At 46.3% G+C, this 18,806-nt stretch overlaps 1 protein-coding gene across 2 annotated transcripts in view; it reads left to right on the plus strand.

The window, feature by feature from the left end:
* The window catches only part of LOC142581362 (lysosomal alpha-mannosidase-like), a 636,884-nt gene that overhangs the window by 601,717 nt on the left and 16,361 nt on the right, over positions 1 to 18,806 (plus strand). For both annotated transcript variants that reach the window (XM_075691205.1, XM_075691204.1), the window contains 8 exons: positions 7,125 to 7,328; positions 7,706 to 7,766; positions 10,394 to 10,433; positions 11,390 to 11,459; positions 12,501 to 12,635; positions 14,809 to 14,925; positions 15,970 to 16,099; positions 16,974 to 17,047. In XM_075691205.1, coding sequence (XP_075547320.1) covers positions 7,125 to 7,328; positions 7,706 to 7,766; positions 10,394 to 10,433; positions 11,390 to 11,459; positions 12,501 to 12,635; positions 14,809 to 14,925; positions 15,970 to 16,099; positions 16,974 to 17,047 — 831 coding nt within the window. The remainder of the gene's footprint in view (positions 1 to 7,124; positions 7,329 to 7,705; positions 7,767 to 10,393; positions 10,434 to 11,389; positions 11,460 to 12,500; positions 12,636 to 14,808; positions 14,926 to 15,969; positions 16,100 to 16,973; positions 17,048 to 18,806) is intronic.

The raw sequence follows: 18,806 nt of genomic DNA on the forward strand, positions 1-18,806 counted from the left end.
CGAAACTTCTGTAACAGTTCTAGTGACGCAGACGCGCTCCTGTGCTTTTCCGTGGCACGTTGAAGAAGATGACGAAGACCCGCGCCGTGATTACTTGAATGTGTCACTGACACTCGCACTCACAGACCCTAAACACAACTTTCCTGCTTGCACACCACGTTCCAAAGTCAGGTTGTCTCGCGAACAGAATCTGCTGCGAGAAAGACACGGGCGGAAAGACCCAACCTCAATTTTCAGAGGCCTAGAGCGGCAGCGAGAGCTTCAGGAATGGGTTACCATGGCAGTGTTTACGCTTTAGGTACCATTCCCAGGGCTGCTTTGCGAAAAACAGTACGTGACTTCCCCCACACTTCTTCCAACACGTCCGCGCGCGGGCCGGAGCCTCTCCAAGGCTTTCCTTCCTTCACACACACACACACACACACACACACACACACACACACACACACACACACATATATATATATATACATATATATATACATATATATATACACACACACATATGCACAGTTATAGTCCTAGAGTAGGTTTTCACGCTGAGGGGGACATTACTTGCGCGACAAATGGAAAAGCGTAATAGACGAATTGACATAATTTGACTAACTACGTTTTTACTAACGACATTGCAATTTACAAAATGTAGCCGGTGAGGCTGCACGGCTTATGCAATTAAAAATAATTCTATGAATGACACCATTTTCACGATATGCGATTTCAAACTCGTGGTCAAAGTTCACTGTCATTCCACTTGCTTTCTTTTACAAAACGCCGTTTTATGCGTTGAAGCACAAAAGTAACTGGACTGCCAATGTATTTCTTTACAAAGTTCGGGAAACTCTGTCATCCTGAGAATTTGTTCCAAGTGGATCCGCTTTGCGAACTCCCCGGCTACAATTTCTAAATTGCAATATGTGCCATCGGCCATTAGTTAAAAAATTAATTAGTGAATTTTGCTAATAAGTCGATTGTGAATTCCGATTTCTTGGACAAGTAATATCCGCCTCTTTGAGTAGACCAGCTCAAATACTAGAATTGTACTGTCTGCCACAGGCGATTTCTAAAAATCGCTTAAGAGCTTCGCAGGAACAGCTGATATAGTTACAATTATATGAAGCCAACAGACGATGAAACCAAGGAAAGCATGAACTAAATAACTTGTTTGCTTTCTTTTGTGAGATTATATGCAGAAATGATACCGTAAAGGGGAAAGAAAGTGGACGAAAAAGCAACTTGTCGCAGGTGGGATCTGAGCCCACGATTTCGCATTATACGTGTGCGATGCTGTTACCGATTGAGCTACTGCTGCACAGTTTTCCTGTTCACTTTCTTAGATATATGTGTACTAGATCTATCCCTGGTAGTGCTAGCCAACGCCACAACTCACGGCCATGGTGGCGTGATACTCAGCTACCTCCAGGCTGTCAGCAAGTTCTTACGATCACGTCAGCCGTCATCAACCATGGCGATGTGTTAGCGTTACCTTCTGCGCGTTGGTTTACGAAGGAGATAGCCATTGTATCAGGCCTAGTTAGATTTGATGATGGTTCTGCGTTTTTCGCCACAATGAACACAACACTTCCGAAATTTTTGTTTCTAAAGGCAACTTTGGCTTGCGTAGGAGATTCAGACCCTCTCTGTCGTTCCTCTTGAGGCTGCTCCCTCTGAAATCCCTCATGCTGAACATTCTCATCTTGCCTCTGCTCTTGCAGCCGTAATCAGCTCCGACTTGACCCGTTCACAGACACAACAGTTGCTTGCCTTGTTGAAGAGGCCTGAACGTTCATTTGGCATCCATTCTTCGACAATGGGACAGACTTCTGTCGCAACGCATCGGATTCAGACAGACGGCAGATCCATCGTGCGTCGCCTGCCGTATTGCGTGTCTCTAGCCGAAGGGAAAGTTATAAGGAAAATGTCACCGATATGTTGCAACGTACGATAATCCGCCTCTTGATCGCCTTCCATTGTATTGGTCTGAAAAAAATAAGCTGGCTCCGTGCGATTTTCTGTCAATTGCCGAGCACTCGACAGGATCACGCGCAAGGATGTATAGCACATGCCTCGCATTGACGATGCAACTCGATTCCCTGCAAGGCGCCGAGTACTTCTCCAGTCTCTGTCTACGTTCAGGTTACTGACAAATCCCGATGCACGAAGACGCCAAAGAAATAACGGCGTTTGCAACCCCAGAAGGCCCTTACGAGTTCAACGTCATGCCCTTCAGCCTCTCCAATGCTCCCGCAACTTTTGAGCGCTTGATTAACGCCGTTCTGCATGGCCTGAAGTGGATGACTTGCTTGTGCTATCTGGACGATATAGTTATTAAGGCTAAAGCCTTGTATGTCACATCGGTCAGTCGACCATGAGCGAAAACGCGTCGACGTCACGAAACGTACAAACAGGCTGCGAACCATCGACCTCTGGTGGGAGTCGAAGTCACGGCCATTCGTGGGAGTTGAGCCCATGACCTTTGGTCTTAATGAAGGCGACGTTAATTCAGACACAGTTAATTAAGATAGAGTTGAGGCTTTCCAACCCACGACCTTTAGTGTTAATGAAGACGAAGAAAATTAAGGCACAGGTAATTAAGATTGGGTAAATTAATGCACTCGAACCCGCGATCTTGGGTGGGAGTTGAACCAAAGACCTTTGGAATTAAGAGGGATGTCTAAACAACGTACACTAGCAACGTACATTTTAATGCATCGGCACTTGGGCTTTCGCCTTCAAGCTCTCTTAGAGACAACATAAGAATCCCCGTGAATTTTTTTTCTCATCGACATTTGCCCAGCACCTGCAACGTCTGGACGAGGTTCTTACGTGCGTCGCCAACGCTGGTCTTCTGCTAAACACCAAAAACTGCCATTTTGCAAGCAAGATAATCAAGGTGTTAGGTCACATTGTGAGCAAGGATGGTATTCGTACTGAACCTGACAAGATTTCGGTGATGCTTCGCTTTCCTCGTCCTGAAAGGAACAAAGACCTGCGTAGTTTTCTTGGAATTGCTTTCTATATTCGCCGATTTATACGCGACTTCGCCTCTATAACTGCTCCTTTACACAGCTTACTTGGTTCTGGTACTCCGTTCGTGTTGTCTCCGGAATGTGAATCTGCCTTTGACCAGTTGGAGGGCGCCCTCACATCTGAGGCTGTCCTTTGTCATTTCGATGAGACTGCACACATGAACGATAGCGGCTATGGCTATGGTGCTGTCCTCCAGCGAGACAATTATTCACGTGAGAGAGTCGTTGCATATTCCAGCAGTGTAATCACACCTGCCGCAAGGAACTATACCATCACCGAGCAGGAGTAGCTAGCTGTCGTTTGGTCGGTACAGAAGTTTCTCCATTATCTTCACTGCCGGAGTTTTGTCCACTTTACCATCCTTACGGACAACCACGCCTTATTTTTCAGGACATCTTGGTCGCTGGATTCTTCCTCTGAAAGAATCATAGATTGAGATCACACTTTGAGATCATCTACAAGTCTCGTAAAAAGCACCAAGACGCAGGCGCTCTTTCTCGCTACCCGCTTCCTACCGCCACACTCAATGGTTCCGCAATGATCTCCAGTGACGCACTCACTTACGTCGCTTCTACGGCGGAGTTTTGTCCTTCGCCGCTCTTGATGACCTGACTTGGGACAACCATGAATCATTTTCGTCTTAACAACTTGCCGTCTCGTACTGTCGACGTATTAGAGATCGCCTTCGTGGAGCTTCGCGCCCGCCCAACGTCCGACTTTGTGAGTGAGTGAGTGAGTGAGTGAGTGAGTGAGTGAGTGAGTGAGTGAGTGAGTGAGTGAGTGAGTGAGTGAGTGAGTGAGTGAGTGAGTGAGTGAGTGAGTGAGTGAGTGAGTGAGTGAGTGAGTGAGTGAGTGAGTGAGTGAGTGAGTGAGTGAGTGAGTGAGTGAGTGAGTGAGTGAGTGAGTGAGTGAGTGAGTGAGTGAGTGAGTGAGTGAGTGAGTGAGTGAGTGAGTGAGTGAGTGAGTGAGTGAGTGAGTGAGTGAGTGAGTGAGTGAGTGAGTGAGTGAGTGAGTGAGTGAGTGAGTGAGTGAGTGAGTGAGTGAGTGAGTGAGTGAGTGAGTGAGTGAGTGAGTGAGTGAGTGAGTGAGTGAGTGAGTGAGTGAGTGAGTGAGTGAGTGAGTGAGTGAGTGAGTGAGTGAGTGAGTGAGTGAGTGAGTGAGTGAGTGAGTGAGTGAGTGAGTGAGTGAACTTTTATTTGGTCCAGCAAAGCGCGATAAAACGCGCACCCGGCTAATCCCACGACGGGACTGACAGATCAAGTCTGCCGGCCCGATCGCGGGCGCGCTGGACGGCCAGGATTTGATCCTTTGTCGGCAGCTGACACAATTAAAGCTGGAAAACGCCGTGCTGTGCCACCATATCCATCATCCTGGCGGTCGACGCTGGGTGCCTGTTCTGCCTCGCTGCCTTCTTGTGCGTGTCCTTCAGGCCTTTTATGACGATTTGATTTCTGGCCACCTTTGTATGCAAAAAACTTACGACCGCGTAAGAAGTCGCTTATACTGGCCTGGCCTGCCTACCAGTGTGGCGAGATACGTCGCTTTTTGCGCCATTTGTCAGCGTCGAAAGCGGCCAACATCAGCTCCTGCTGGACAGCTACTACCAGTATCGTGTCCTACAGAACCGTTCGACGTTGTTGGCATCGATCTCTATGGGCATCCTCCTATTACTCCTGCCGTTAGTCGATAGATAGGGACAGCCATCGACCACCTGATGCGCTATGCCGAAACAGCTTCTGTGAGGTCTGCCTCTGCTTATGAAGTTGCTGCCGTCATTCTTCAACCCATTATCCTGCGTCACTGCACTCCTCGTGTCTTTCTGAACGACCGTGAAAAGGCATCCCTTTCGCAACTGGCAGTCCAAGCCTTCGGCACTACCCATAAGACTACTTCAAGTTACCATCCTCATACCAATGACCTGACTGAGCGGTTTCATCCTACGCTCACTGTCATGATAGCCGCCTATATTCAACCGGATCGCAGAAATTGGGATGCAATTTTGTCATTCGTCACTTCAGCGTATAACAGCGCCTTTCAACGCACAACCTGTTCATTCTACCTTGTTTATGGCCGTTCTCCCAGTCCCTTTCTCGACGTTTCTTTCTTCTTTGCTCCTGTAAGTCCATCTCCGCCTTCGGGCGAAGAAGACGTTTCTGCCTCGTCCAGTTTCGCCTGCGTGCCCGCATTACGAAATGAAATAAGAGCACGAGGCACTCAACGAACGACTGAAGCAGCGAGCTCAGAAACAAAGGTAACGTAAACAAGGAACATCATATTGCAATCCTTAATACATAATATTAGATGTTGGAGAAAAAATGTATGGAATGGAACAAAGCAGCAACATCAACACAATAATAAACACTAACATGCAAACATGGAACAAAGCAAAAACAGTGTTAGGATGAAACATACCAGTGCAAGCTGGCACGGAAAATATGGTGATCAGATGAGGAAGTGATGTGCTAAGTAAGATTTCAACACGTGATGGCCCGAGACAATGCAGGGGAATGAAGTGCTTGCGTGCTTCCGAAGATACGCTTGAAACTGAAAACGTTGTGTAGCTGCCGTGACTAATTTTAGAAATCGTGCCCGTGAATATCCAGATGCATTCTACAAATATCCTGGTGGAGGATTGTGTTCACTCGGTCTGGTTGCTACATGGCTTATTCTGAAGCGCTTAAATGTGTCTGCTTATTGCCCTCTGTTTTTTGTCATCACGTTCTTCTTTTGTTTTTCTAGGTGAGGCATTCTACAGCTTTGTTAAAAGTGCTTTAGCGCTCTTTCAGTGAAGTTTTGAGCGTTGGCCTTATTTGGGGCACAGAGGTTTCCAGCTTTCTATGACTGTGTGTCTGATATCATTGCCGTTCCACATTTCTCACAGCTGCTGTCATACCTGAAGTCATTTGTGTGGCGCATGCATTTGTATCATGGGCCCTATAACGTAAACTTATTCCAATATGTCTTTATTCCAATCTCTGACGTCAAATTTACGTAAACGCCGACGCAAGCTTCGGGCGGTTACTCGCTGCGTTGCCTGAACAGCCCAATCAAACGCTCTACTCGTTTATAGGAGGCCACTTTCGTTTGCTTTCAAAACGAATAACATTGCCTACATTGAGCGCTTTTTCTTATCTAATTGGCTGACGATAGGCGAGGAGCCCGCTCAAGTGGAAATAGTTTCGATAGGGCCGAGCCAGCGCACTGAACATATAGATAACCGGATCAAGAGGGAGGTGCTGACATCTGCGATTGGTCCGCTTTCCCTTGCATAGCTTGCGGTGGCTTGTCTAAAATCGCGGCAGCGTGCAACCTAAGGCGTGTAACCTAAGCGTGTGTGTAAGCGTGCAACCTGAAAATGCCGCTGAAACGGATCCTCAGCAAGGAAGAGTTGGCAGAGCGATGTTGTATACGTGGCGAAAGAGCTCGATAACGTTATACGGCCACGAAAAAAACCCATGCTCTCCGGCTTGTGCGAGTAGCCAGTGTCTGAGCCATCGGTGGTAGCCATCTTCTATTCCTTTCGGAGCAGAGCAGTCTCCGGCTATTCAGAAAAAAATACTGTTTTTTTCGGCATAATAATTCCTCTTTGACGCGTACACGTTACTTTGACGCAATGAGTTTTCGCGGTTTTGTGACGTCGAGTGACAGACAGGTGAGGTGAGTGCAGCCTGAAACAGAGGGTTAATGTCGAAAAGGCTTCGAATGAGAAATAATTATTTTTGTTCTTTTGCGTGGTCGAATCATGCATAATTACACGTCATCTCAGATTGGGACCTATCGTGGTTTACGTGACGTCGCATGACAGACAGGCGAAATGGGAGTGGTCCAAAAAAAGTTTTTTGACCAATCGCGCAGAGCTGATTACAGAATTGGAATAGGAAAGCTTGGAATAGCTTTACGTTATAGCGCCCCATCTGTGTGTGTGTTTCTCTATATAGCAACCTGCTTCGCGATTCTTGCGGAATATTTTACTCCCATTGAGAGCCAGTACCTTATTCAGTGTAATTTTTTGATAACACGTCCCGTGAGGTAACGTTGTCATACCTGAACTATAAGCGTTCGACCACGATGTCCCTCGTGCCTGTTTTCGTGTTCAGCAAGCGAATGGCAGCCGCGTGCACGCCTTCTACTCGACTCCCGCCTGCTACCTGAAGGCGCTGCACGAGAGCGGCCTGCGGTGGCCCGAGTTCTCGGACGACTTCTTCCCGTACGCCGACCAGGATCACGCCTACTGGACCGGCTACTACACGAGCCGGCCAAACTTCAAGTACTTCGCGCGCCACGCCAACGGTGTTCTCCAGGTATGCGCACGTGCACATAGAGCATGATGGTGATGATGAAGTTGTATTGAAATATGGCTGACTCATCGGCCTACTGAGGGTACTAGGGTTGGGAAATCGGAAGAAGTCGACAGGCTCAGCTACCGAGGAATGCTCCCCCGCATGACAGAGAAGCACGATGAAGTTCTCACGCATGCATTAGGGGCTACTCGCTTTTATAATGAGAAAGTGTTTCAAAGCTTGCTGGTCACTCTGTGTCTCGGGACACGCGTGTCTGTGTGTGGGGCCTCAATTTTCACATCTTCATTGGGGCTCATTGCTTTCGTCCTGATCAAACGAGCACGGCTCGCGGCCCTGCTAAGTGCGCGCGTGTTCCCTCACACCTCCTTTGTTGACAGGCATGCAAGCAGCTCAAGGTCATCGGGCAGCTTGACGACAGCGCAGACGTCGACACTCTTGGTGAGAGGCAGATCATCGCTTTACGCGGCTTATTCAGCCAGCGCACCTGCAATGTTCTTTTAACCAAAGGGCTGCTCCCTGCGCTATTGGTCTCATTTACCGAGCTATTCACTTTTCAAACTTCAGGCCCCGTATACACAAAAAGTTCTCACGGTAGAATTGTTTTGTAGGAGAAAATTTCATCCAATCCTGATGCCAGACATACTAGCGAAGCCGACTGGCCCATGGCAAGGATCATTTACGAATGAAAAGCTTTGCGAATTCGAGGGAGCTTAACGTCAAGCTATTCGAGTATCTTTCTATCCCAAATTCTTCGTTAACCCTCCGCGATTGGTCAAACATTTTTAATGCCGCGCCCCCTTCGCCTGTCTGTAACGAAGCGTCGCGAAAACTGCCCATATCAAAATGAAGTGTAAACACTAACTACGCTTGATTAAACCGAAGAAGAGAAAAACATTTCTTTCCGATTCCACTCATTTGCCACCATTAGCCTTTCCCGATTGAGAAAATTGAGATTCATTATTATGCCGAAGAAAACTGAACTTTTTTTGGAATACCTGGAGACTGCCCTGTTGTGAAAGGAATAGAAAATGGCTGTCCACCAATCGCTCTGGCGACAGCTACTCGGATCGAGAGTTGATTTCTTTGCGCATATTAAAAATTTTGGGTACCCGTAAAACGTTCCTGAGCTCTTTTTGCACGTATACAACATCGTAATGCCATATCTCCTTCATTGAGCATCCGTTTTGGCGGCATCATTAACGCCTCGTTGAACGACGCCGTGATCGTCGACGAGTCACCGCAAGCTAAGAAAGGGGAAGCGGGCTAATCGCGGACACCGGCACCACCCTCCTTATTCAGTTATCTACTTTCACTGCGCTCGCCCGGCCCCACCAAAACCTTCTCCACTTCTGTGTGTTCCACGCCTTTTGTCAGCCAAACAGATAAGAAGAGCCAGTCAATGTAGGCAATGCTATCCGCTTTGAAAGCAAACAAAAGTTACGTTTCTATAAACGAGGAAAGCGGTTGATTGAGCTTTTCAAACAACCTTGCGTGTCAGCGCCCGATGCTTGCGTCGGCTAGCTGTTGCGTAAATTTGACGTAAGAAAATTGGAATAAAATCACTATCAAATAACTTTACATTATGGCGCCCCAAATGCAGGGACCATATTCACAAAGAGCCCTTACGCTTGAATTGTTCGTAATCCCAAATACCAATCAATCCTCATGCTTGACATACCATTAACGAAGACGGCTGGCCAATGGCAAAAGCATTCACGAATAACAGCCCGTATTCAGTACAATCTGTTTCGCTTGAACTGTTCGTAAGAGAAAATTCTAGATAATCCTGATGCCGGGTACCCACTAGCAAAGGCGACCGCCTAATGACAGCGAGCACTTACGAATGAAAAGCTTTGTGGATTCGATCCAACGAGCTTTGTGAATTCGGTCCCAGTTCGTGAAATTTGCAGACCGACGGGGATGTTGATGTGCGCCTCCGGATGAAGCGGCACCCTGTCTGTTCTCTCGCCTTTCTTTATTTTTATCCCTTAACCCCTTTTTACCTACGTAGGGTAGCAAACAGAACCTTTGTCTGGCTGGTCTCACTGCTAATTGATAATAAGTTCACAATCCGATCGCTATTTAATCCATTGGAACCAGCGCCCGCATCCACAAAACGTTCTTATTCTAAAAGCGTTCGTGCCAGCGAATAGTGATGTAGGACACATTATTAACGAAGGCGATCAGCCAGTGAAAAACATCACTTACGAACGGAAAGCTTTGTGAATTCGGCCCCAGTAGTGAAGCATGGGCGAACATAGATACTGATGTTTAAGTTTTTCTCTTCTTTTCTTTGTTTTATGCCCGGCGACAAATACAAGAAGGTAGAGAACATGTAAGAAGAACAGGACAAGCGCCTTAATCTCTTTCTGTCACCGCGCTTCAAAAAACTTCAACATGAATATCGGCCAACTGGCCTGAATCGCCATCTTGCTGGAATACAGAGATGTTTAACTCAAGTAATGCAATTATCATACACTGTCATTTTGTTCTATCATTCTTGAATCTGCATCATGACTTTTTTTAGAATTTATTTTTGCATTTTCTTCATAGCTCGGCATTTTTAGCCTATTTTACTGGTTCTGTGGTGGTCCACTCTGTTACGTTACTGACGTGAGTGTATGTGTATGTACACTTCGTTGTTGCATATTATTATTCCTCCTGTTTGTATTGCTATGTAATTTACTTGTACATTCTGAGCCAGAATAAATCTACCTGAAAGAAAGCATTTGCTATATTTTTGTGTTGCATATGTGCCCAATCTTTCTTTTGTTTTTAGTCACGTGATATAGCTGCTGCGCCCAGATGGAGCACGGAATCTCCTCAGGAGGCTAATTTTAGCGCAAACCCGCATGAAATGCTATGTATTGTGCAAGATAAATAAATATAAGAAATTATAAATAATGCGTCGGCATACGTCCATTTTTCTATGTTCAAAACGTCTCCGATGGTCACTAAACGTGGAATGCAGGACCACGAACCGCGAAACAAAGCAATATGATCCTGTTTACTAAACTACTTACTTGAAAAACACAAGCCTGATGTCATTCTTCTCTCTTGTGCAGCAAAAGCCGTGGCTGTGTTGCAGCACCATGACGCAATATCGTAAGTGTATCATGTGTCTAACAAGACCTTCACCTTTCTTTGAAGCTATCGCATGCAAGTGGCAGATGCAGTTTGTGAATAAGTGTGCTTAAATTATTCCTTTCTGTAATTAGTCTTTCTTATTGTTCTTGCTACCCGCCGTGGTTGCTTAGTGGCTATGGTGTTGCGCTGCTATGCACGGGTTCGTGGGATCAAATCCCGGCAACGGCGGCAGCATTTCGATGGGGGCGAAATGCAAAAACGCCAGTATACTTGTATGTATGTGCACGTCAAAGAACCCCAGGTGTTCAAAATTGATCGAAGCCCCCCCCCCCCTCACACTCCTACGTGCCTCATCATCAGATGGTGGTTTTGGGACGTAAAGCCCCATCGTTTAATTTAAATAGAATTTTTTGTTGCTGTTTATTCAACGATATGTAGGTGCAGCTGCGTGCAGGTACTTCGCCACATCATTGCTTTATTTAGTTTTCAATACTGTCGGTTAGCAAGTTTCAGCTCTTAACGATCTCGGCCATATATACAAAGACACGCACAAGATGGCTGAAATCTTTATTGATTCCGAGTGAACGAATTCCTGGGCGGAATCGAATTCGCATCTACCTCGACAGTAGGTGCGAAGCGATTGGGAGATAAATGTATGTTCAGGGAAGACGAAGCTCTAATATTTCTGCGGTACCTGAATCGGCTAAGATATGATGCGCACAACATACTTGCGCATGCAGTAAAAGAAAGCTTTCTTTTACTTTGAACTTAGATTTACACTATACTGAGTACGATATAATTGAATTCATGCTACTGTCGGCACTATGGAATTTGATATTGCAGTTTCTTTTTTTTTTGATAATCTTAATTGTGCCTCAAGAAAAACATTTGCTTTCGCGCCTTGCATAAGGATTTTTATGCAGTTTGTCTCAGGAAAGCAAACCTCATTTATCCATATCCGCCGTTCACTGCAGGGGCACTCAGAAGCAGCATGTGGCTGAGGACTACGTATACATGACTGAGATAGGAATCAAGCAATGTGAGGTACGTAAAGTGCATCTTTTTATCATCATTTGTGCAAGGTACATGTGTACGTGTGTAGAGTACATTTATACTGCTCTTTATACTGCCCATCACGTGACGCTGGGAGCTTATGTTATTGGTAGTGGTGACTTTGTTGATGCGACTATGCGCGGCAGAACTTATAGATAAAGAGCAGTTACAAAGCTTAATCGCTCAATCGTACGCGCGGTGACGTTCAATATATCATTTGCATGGGTACAGAACACCTCTAATATAGAATCGCGTCCCAAATCGGCGTTATTGGTTTTGGTGTAGACGGTATATTATGGGTTCTTTAATGCGGATCGAAGAAGAATTTCTGGCTCCTCAGCTAGCAGTGCAAAAAAAAAAAAGAAACTCTCCAAGAAGACATTTAAGCCATCGCTGTTCTCTCTCTTCCTCTCTTTCTTTTATTTTCTTTCTTTTCCCGTGTATAATTGTATTAGAATTTCTCGCCTATTGTAGTCCTATAATAGTACTTCGCTCGCGACGTCTGCTTCCCATTTCGAGAAGTTACGTAATTCACTCATATGGTTGCATAATAAAAAGTTGTGTAATTCAAAAGGCATGAGAGGGAGCAAATAAGCTGTAGATTTCTCGCTAGATCTTGGGCCTGTGGCCACGTGCGTCTGCTATGTGCAAGGCCTCAAAGGCGCTGGTGCGTTTCTTGAAGTGCGCCAGCCTGTATGACCGCCTGTGACTGACTCAGTGGTGCACGCTTGTGTGCGTAACTGTGGAATGTGTGACCTTCTTTCTTCCTTCTCCTCTTTCAATCCCCTTTCCCGCTTCCCCAATGCAGGGTAGCCTACCGGGCTCAGCCTGGTTAACGTCCCTCCCCTCCCCTTATCTCTCTCTCCCTCTCTCTCTCCCTTCGCAATTGTTTTTTTCTTATTTAAGAAATTACATAGCCGTCAGTTCTGTGTGCGTAGTTCGAGTCTTGCCGACTTGGCCGGCAGGACGTTCCAGGTCAGCGATGTGTGTGTAAAGGAATTGTACCGGACCTGCCGCTGTGGACTTTCGCAGGACGTATTCAACAAGGCTTACCGGCGAATGCTGCTACCGGGCGCTGCCGGGACCGCCTTCCAGTCGGACATCTGCTTGACTTTCTGCCCGCTTCTCAACATCAGCAGCTGCGAAATCACCGAAACAGCCGACGAAGTAAGTCGCACCCGCCGTGGTTGCTCAGTGGCTATGGTGTTGGGCTGCTGAGCACGAGGTCGCGGGATCGAATCCCGGCCACGGCGGCCGCATTTCGATGAGGGCGAAATGCGAAAACACCCGTGTACTTTGATTTAGGTGCACGTTAAAGATCCCCAGGTGGTCGAAATTTCCGGAGCCCTCCACTACGGCGTGCCTTGTAATCAGAAATTGGTTTTGGCACGATAAACCCCATAATTTAATTTAATTATTTAAGTAAGTCGCAGACTGGCACGTGTGTACAAGGTGTGCTCCGTTTGAAAGAGAAAAGTACAACTCGAGGCGGCCTCGTCACAGGCGGGCGTATGATCTTCTGGTGGCCCAACGGTCGCCAGTGTCGCCTATTCTACTGTGGTAAATGTAGAAGCACTAGAGACCTCCACACATGGTCTGAACCGCAGACCGGTACTTGCAAGTTGCAACCTCAAGGCTGCAATGTCTGAGAGAACCGCGCAGCTGACACTGCGAATAGCGCAACGACTATGAAGCTACCGCGGCCAAGAATTTCGTCCGTGGCCGTGGCGAAGAGGACCACACTCCGCAGAAGACATACTCGGCACGATCAGCGTATCCTGTCGTGGCTTCCCGAAAAAAAAAAAAAAACGAAGCTTGCATCTCTTGAGTGAGGTTTGGCGCTATTAATATGGAGAATATTGTTCTCCGTTGATCGAGCCCAATCAAGGCGCGCTAAGGAAGCAATGAGAGCGGAGAGCCCAGTTCAGTGTCAGATGCACATAAATGCATGTGAGACATACAGTGCATAATCTTCGTACATGTGACTGTCTAGCTGTTTTCAGCACATCGCAGGCTAATTGCGCTTAGGTCACCCCGTGTATTTTTTTTCTCGCTGTAATCTCTTGTCTATTGTCCGCATATCTTGACGTTACGTAATCCGTACATGTTTCTCTGGTGTTGTGGAACGCACGGGTCACCGTGTGAATGCGGCAATAGCGATGATATCGGGTACAGTGTAGTGAATTTCTGAAACAGCCGCACGAATTCGCACTACAAAAGCCTGGCATAATCACGGGTCACTGGCCGCTAGTTATGGTTATCCAAGAAAATATAGGCCACGATTTATAAACGCGTTCGATCTCAGCTTTACTGAGCTTTTTCCGGCAGCTATCTGTGTTATTCTCAGTAGCAGTTGTGTTCTTGCTTTATTTGGTTATATGAAGTAATATATATTGTTCTTTAGCGCCGAGTGGCCGTTAGAGATTGTCGTGCGAAGTTTAATGCAGGGCTTAAAAGTAGGCACGGTGAGCCTTGGCGATCTTGTTTCACCCTTTTCTACATGCGAAAATTAATTTTAAAAATTATTGTGGCGGCGCAAGAAACGAACAGAACATATACTCGTCGAGTGTATTTCCTGGCGGGGACGGTTTGTTTTGTTTGCGCTGTTGACGTTTCATTCACGCTAGATTCGACCGTTATTTTTATTCCTGCACTTTCTCTCGAAAACATGTCATCATTTCTGCATATGACAGCTTGTTGAATTCTTGCTGTTCAAAGTAACTTGCCAACGTTTTAATATCGCGCGGCAAACATGCTGATCTCGCCATGCATTTCTTCGGTATAGACCTACGTTCTCTCTCTCTCTCTCTCTCTCTTTCGCTGCCCACGTGTAGGGTAGCAAACTAGACTCAGTTTGGTTAACCTCCCTGATTTTCCTTCTTCCCTTCTCTCTCTCTCTCTTCTCCGAAGTGTCATATGCTTTATATACCACAGATGAAGAACTTGTCGCTGGTGGCTCTGTACGACGGGTTATCTTTGCCTATACGCCCTGCCAAGGTCGCCATTCGCTACACTTATTTTTTTTGACGTTCTTGCGCATCACTTAAAACCAAAGTGTATGTGAGAACTTGCAGCTTCTTCGTAATGGACTCTTACTGATTGTCTTTTAAATAACCTCTGAGACGAGCGATTTGGTAAGCATAGAGCAAACCAGACGCAACCTTTGAAGCAACGAAATCATGATGGCATACCAATTAGCCCGCTCTCAAGACTTGCTTTGAAATAGGCTTGTCAAATGAAGCGCCCTGATTAATCCGCGGATACATATGGATGTGCATCTGCGAATCTCATCGCAGTCTATGACAGCTGCCCATTCGCCGCCTTTCACATATCTGCGCAGTTTTTTGTCTTCGTCTACAACCCGCTATCTACACCCGTCCAAACGTACGCGAGGCTGCCGGTTACGGGCGGCGGCTACGAAGTGAAAGAACTGCCGGGACAGGTCATCGAGGCACAGGTAAGTGCTGGACTACCTGTGTTAATGATAACGAATTATGTGTTGTCGGAGAAGCGCACATTTACTATGTTTACACACATCGAGTTACGACATGTTGCCAACATGCAAGCAACGTTTGCTGCGCCATGCGGTGTAACGACGCCCTTTCCCAGCCATTGCATATTTCTGTCACATGTTTCACACTCGTAATATTTGCAGCAATTGCCCAATTTAGGGAACCTTCATACGCGCGTCCACGCCGTGTGGTGGGCGCATGCGCAGGGAGCGTGAGAGCGATGTGTATGAGGACTCCGTAGCCCAACTTTTTTTTTTTTTTTTCAGAACACCGAGCGTCAAAACGCAATTGCATGGGAATTCACATTTGCTGTTTGCGCCTTGACTTATTAAGTGCTTGCTTTCATTGCGCGAATGATTACACATGTAGTATTGCGGTTAAGCTTTTGAAACGAACAGGATTCTTCAACATGTTCTCGTTCTTCAGACTTTTCGTCTCAGACGAACTTGAACTATATCTTTCAAGCTGATTGAAAGATGTAAACTCAGTCATCAGCGTGCAAGTATGCAGCCGTTGTGTCAGCGAGAGGCTCAAGCGTAAGTCAACCGTTAAATCTGCATGATCGGTCATTCTACATGACCGACTGTTCTACGTGACTGCGAGGACCTGGCGTACCGATGAAATACCACAGCAAGGCTCGTGTCCTGGGTGAATTTGTTTATTTATTATTAATTTATCCTCGTTTATTTTTGATGACGTAACCATCCGAGACACACACACCGCCGCGACTGCATTCCTTCGTAGGCAATCGGCCGTAACACTTTTGTAGCCTTGGAAATAAAGAGAGCGATAAAAAGAACCCAGCCAGAAAGCTCCCGCTGCCTTGAGGTGCTCCAAAAAAAAAAAAGTTTTTTTTTTCTTTTCTGCGATTGTGCTTTGCGGAGGTGCTGTACCATAACAGGTTACGGCGCAGAGTGTATGTATCTCGTGGAACAGGAAAGTGTGGTTGCGGCGTCTTCACGACGAGTGGCGGCCTCCTCCTTGCGCAGCTCGTGCCGGTTCAGCGGAAGGTGCTCCGCATCCCCGAGCGGAAGACGTCCATCGCGACATCGGAGATTGTCTTTCCGATGCAGCTGCCGCCCATGGGTGTCACCACCTACCAGCTGCGGAAATACGAAGGCGAGGGCGTGTTCATTTATACACCACGCTTTCTTTGTCGTTTATTTTTTATTTATTTGTGTTATGTTTGTCCCGAACGTTTACTGCCAACGAACGAGGATATATATTTTTTGTCACTTGCGAAAGAAGCTGCCCCGGAATTTCTTTTTTTTTTTACAATATTTTTGTATGTTTGAAGTTTGAAGTTTATTTTCTTTCTTGTGTGTCTATTTAACTCGAAGCAAGCTGTAGGCGGTCATGCTGGAGTGAACTGGAAATCAACCCGTGCAATCCCGTATTTACTATCACGAGCTCTGCTGGTGCTGATATACTTTACTTGAGGAGCTCAGCGGATGTGCATGCCGCTAAAATATTTGAATGCAAGGTTTAGAGGTGAAGAGTAGTTAAACTAGTATGTCAGCCTTATTAGCTGGAAAATTTACGTGAAAAGTCAAGCGAAGCACAAATACGAAGTAATATGATGATAATCACAACGAGCAAGCTCGTTGAGGTGCAAGGAAGTGTCTTTTCTTCAGTATCGCACATTTCGACATGACTGCTGAGCCCTCGTTCGAGCACCTATTACTCGATTTGAAACTGCGATAATTTGATGAAAAATTCGCAAATATTCACCCGTGCGTGCCAAGCGGCCTTATGATGCCAACCTGTATATAGCTGCAAACTTATACAAATTGCAAAAATCGGACGAAATGCGGAGGCTCCCCAATGGAGGTAACCTACGAAAGGTTTCCAGACAAAAACGCTACAAAACGCATAAAGTGATAGCGAAATCTACAAAAAAAATCGGACACCAAGACGTCTGGTCTGCTGTGCACAACTCGTCGGCATTCTCCTCCGTCGTTGCTATAAAGTTCCGCTTGTTTTTTTTTTCCAGGTTTCACGCTTCGGGACAGTGAAAGCAGTGCTGTTTTTGACGGTGGCAGCGAAGCTCCGGCCATAGACAATGGCGTAAGTGCGCTCTTTTAGCTCCTATGCACGCATTTGTGACGCTCGATAAGGTGACCACTTGTAGCGGGTTAGTCAACATTAGTAGCCTATGGTATCGCCCCTTACTGATTTGTTATGAAGTAGAACTGCGATCAGCCGTTCGAACAATTCCCAACACCATCAAGAAATTGCGCGTTGGTGTAAAGAATCGAGCCAGCGATTACACGATTACCGCTCTCTCGCTGCCGCGCACTCATCGCTCTAATCACTACTCCACGCCCACCTTCTATATATTATAAGCTAAGAAACGTGTCCCTCTCCTGCTGAGAATACTGCACGGGCTGCGCAGAACGACTCACCGTCGGAAGGGCATCGACATGATGAGTGTGAAGCCAGAGACGAGTATAAACGAAGCCTCTCACTGGGTCTAGCTGTCAGTGCAGTATTCCACCACAGAAAAGAAATAAAGAGGCCGTTCGCCATCGAGCTGGAGGATGGAGCGCCGAAGCACTTGCTATGACTGCTGGTCACAGCAATTGCGTTAACCCAAGAGTCAATGGGGTACGTCAGTGGTTCCGGTCGTTTCCGGTGGTGCATTAGTATTACGTATGCTTTCATATTGTGATGCCCGGAAGTGTTGACAGCGCAGCTAGTGCTGAAAGGAGGTCCTCCGCTGAGCGCCCTATCTGCCTCGCGAAAATTTCTGCGCCCGTGGCGTATGACTAACGACGTTCCTCTTCGCGCTGGCTAACAACAGGCTGGCTTTTTCTTATTTCTTTTTGGTGCCGACAGCCAGTAATGCGGACCTCAAAAGGAGCTGTTTGGTCACATCAGTAAACGCGCGTCCGTGGTTTGATAGAGGTTGCCGCTGTAGTGAGGCCCGCGTCACCACCAGGCACAGAAAATGAACGTTTACCCACTGCCGTCATTGGAGGTCGAACCCATGCCAATGAAACAATGTTCATCTGGGGTCTGGATGTGCCATTGCGCAGCTCAAGCTAGTCCATAATTATGCGGCGTTTCTTGGGTGCGTAACGCAGGCGTAAACGATGCGCGACTCAGTGCGTTGCATTCACCGTAATACAAACCGCAGCCGTAATTTTCCGAGACAGAACGTGCCGCAGCCATCTTTGTTCCTGCCATACTATGCATATATTTTTATGGAGTGTTAATATAGCATTCCAATGATATTAAGCATATAAACTCGGAGCTAACACTTACCTGACACGTGTTGTTTCTGTGTGGTTCATTATAGTAGATATTTGTCGTACATGGCGGGAAAATTCAGTATTGTCAGTGATGCGGGACACAAGGATAAAGTGAATTCAGATGGGCTATTTATTTATTTATTTATTTATTTATTTATTTATTTATTTATTTATTTATTTATTTATACACCATAGGTTCCAATAGGAACATTGTGTGATTGGGGGGGGGGGGGGGTAGTACAACAAAATTACATAAAGCATAAACAGGAATAAATTAACCTTCCTAATAATTACAAAAATTCTGTACAATACCTAAAACACACCCTTACAAGATGTGAGTGCAAAAATTTTCGCGAAGTATCCCGCGGTTGGTGATGGAGGCGAGGCTGTCGGGAAGATCATTCCAGAGTGCCATAGCTTGTGGCAACGCTCAGGAATTTGAAGCTTTGGTTCTACCAAATATTCGCTTTAGGCTGAGATGATTATGAAGAAGCCTACATGTACGTAGTGGGGTTACAAGGGGTAACTTGTGTTGTGTTGTGTCTTGAATGTATTTGTGTATCAAACATAAA

The sequence above is a fragment of the Dermacentor variabilis genome, chromosome 1 (assembly GCF_050947875.1).
Source record: "Dermacentor variabilis isolate Ectoservices chromosome 1, ASM5094787v1, whole genome shotgun sequence".
Taxonomy (NCBI): Eukaryota; Metazoa; Arthropoda; class Arachnida; order Ixodida; family Ixodidae; genus Dermacentor; species Dermacentor variabilis.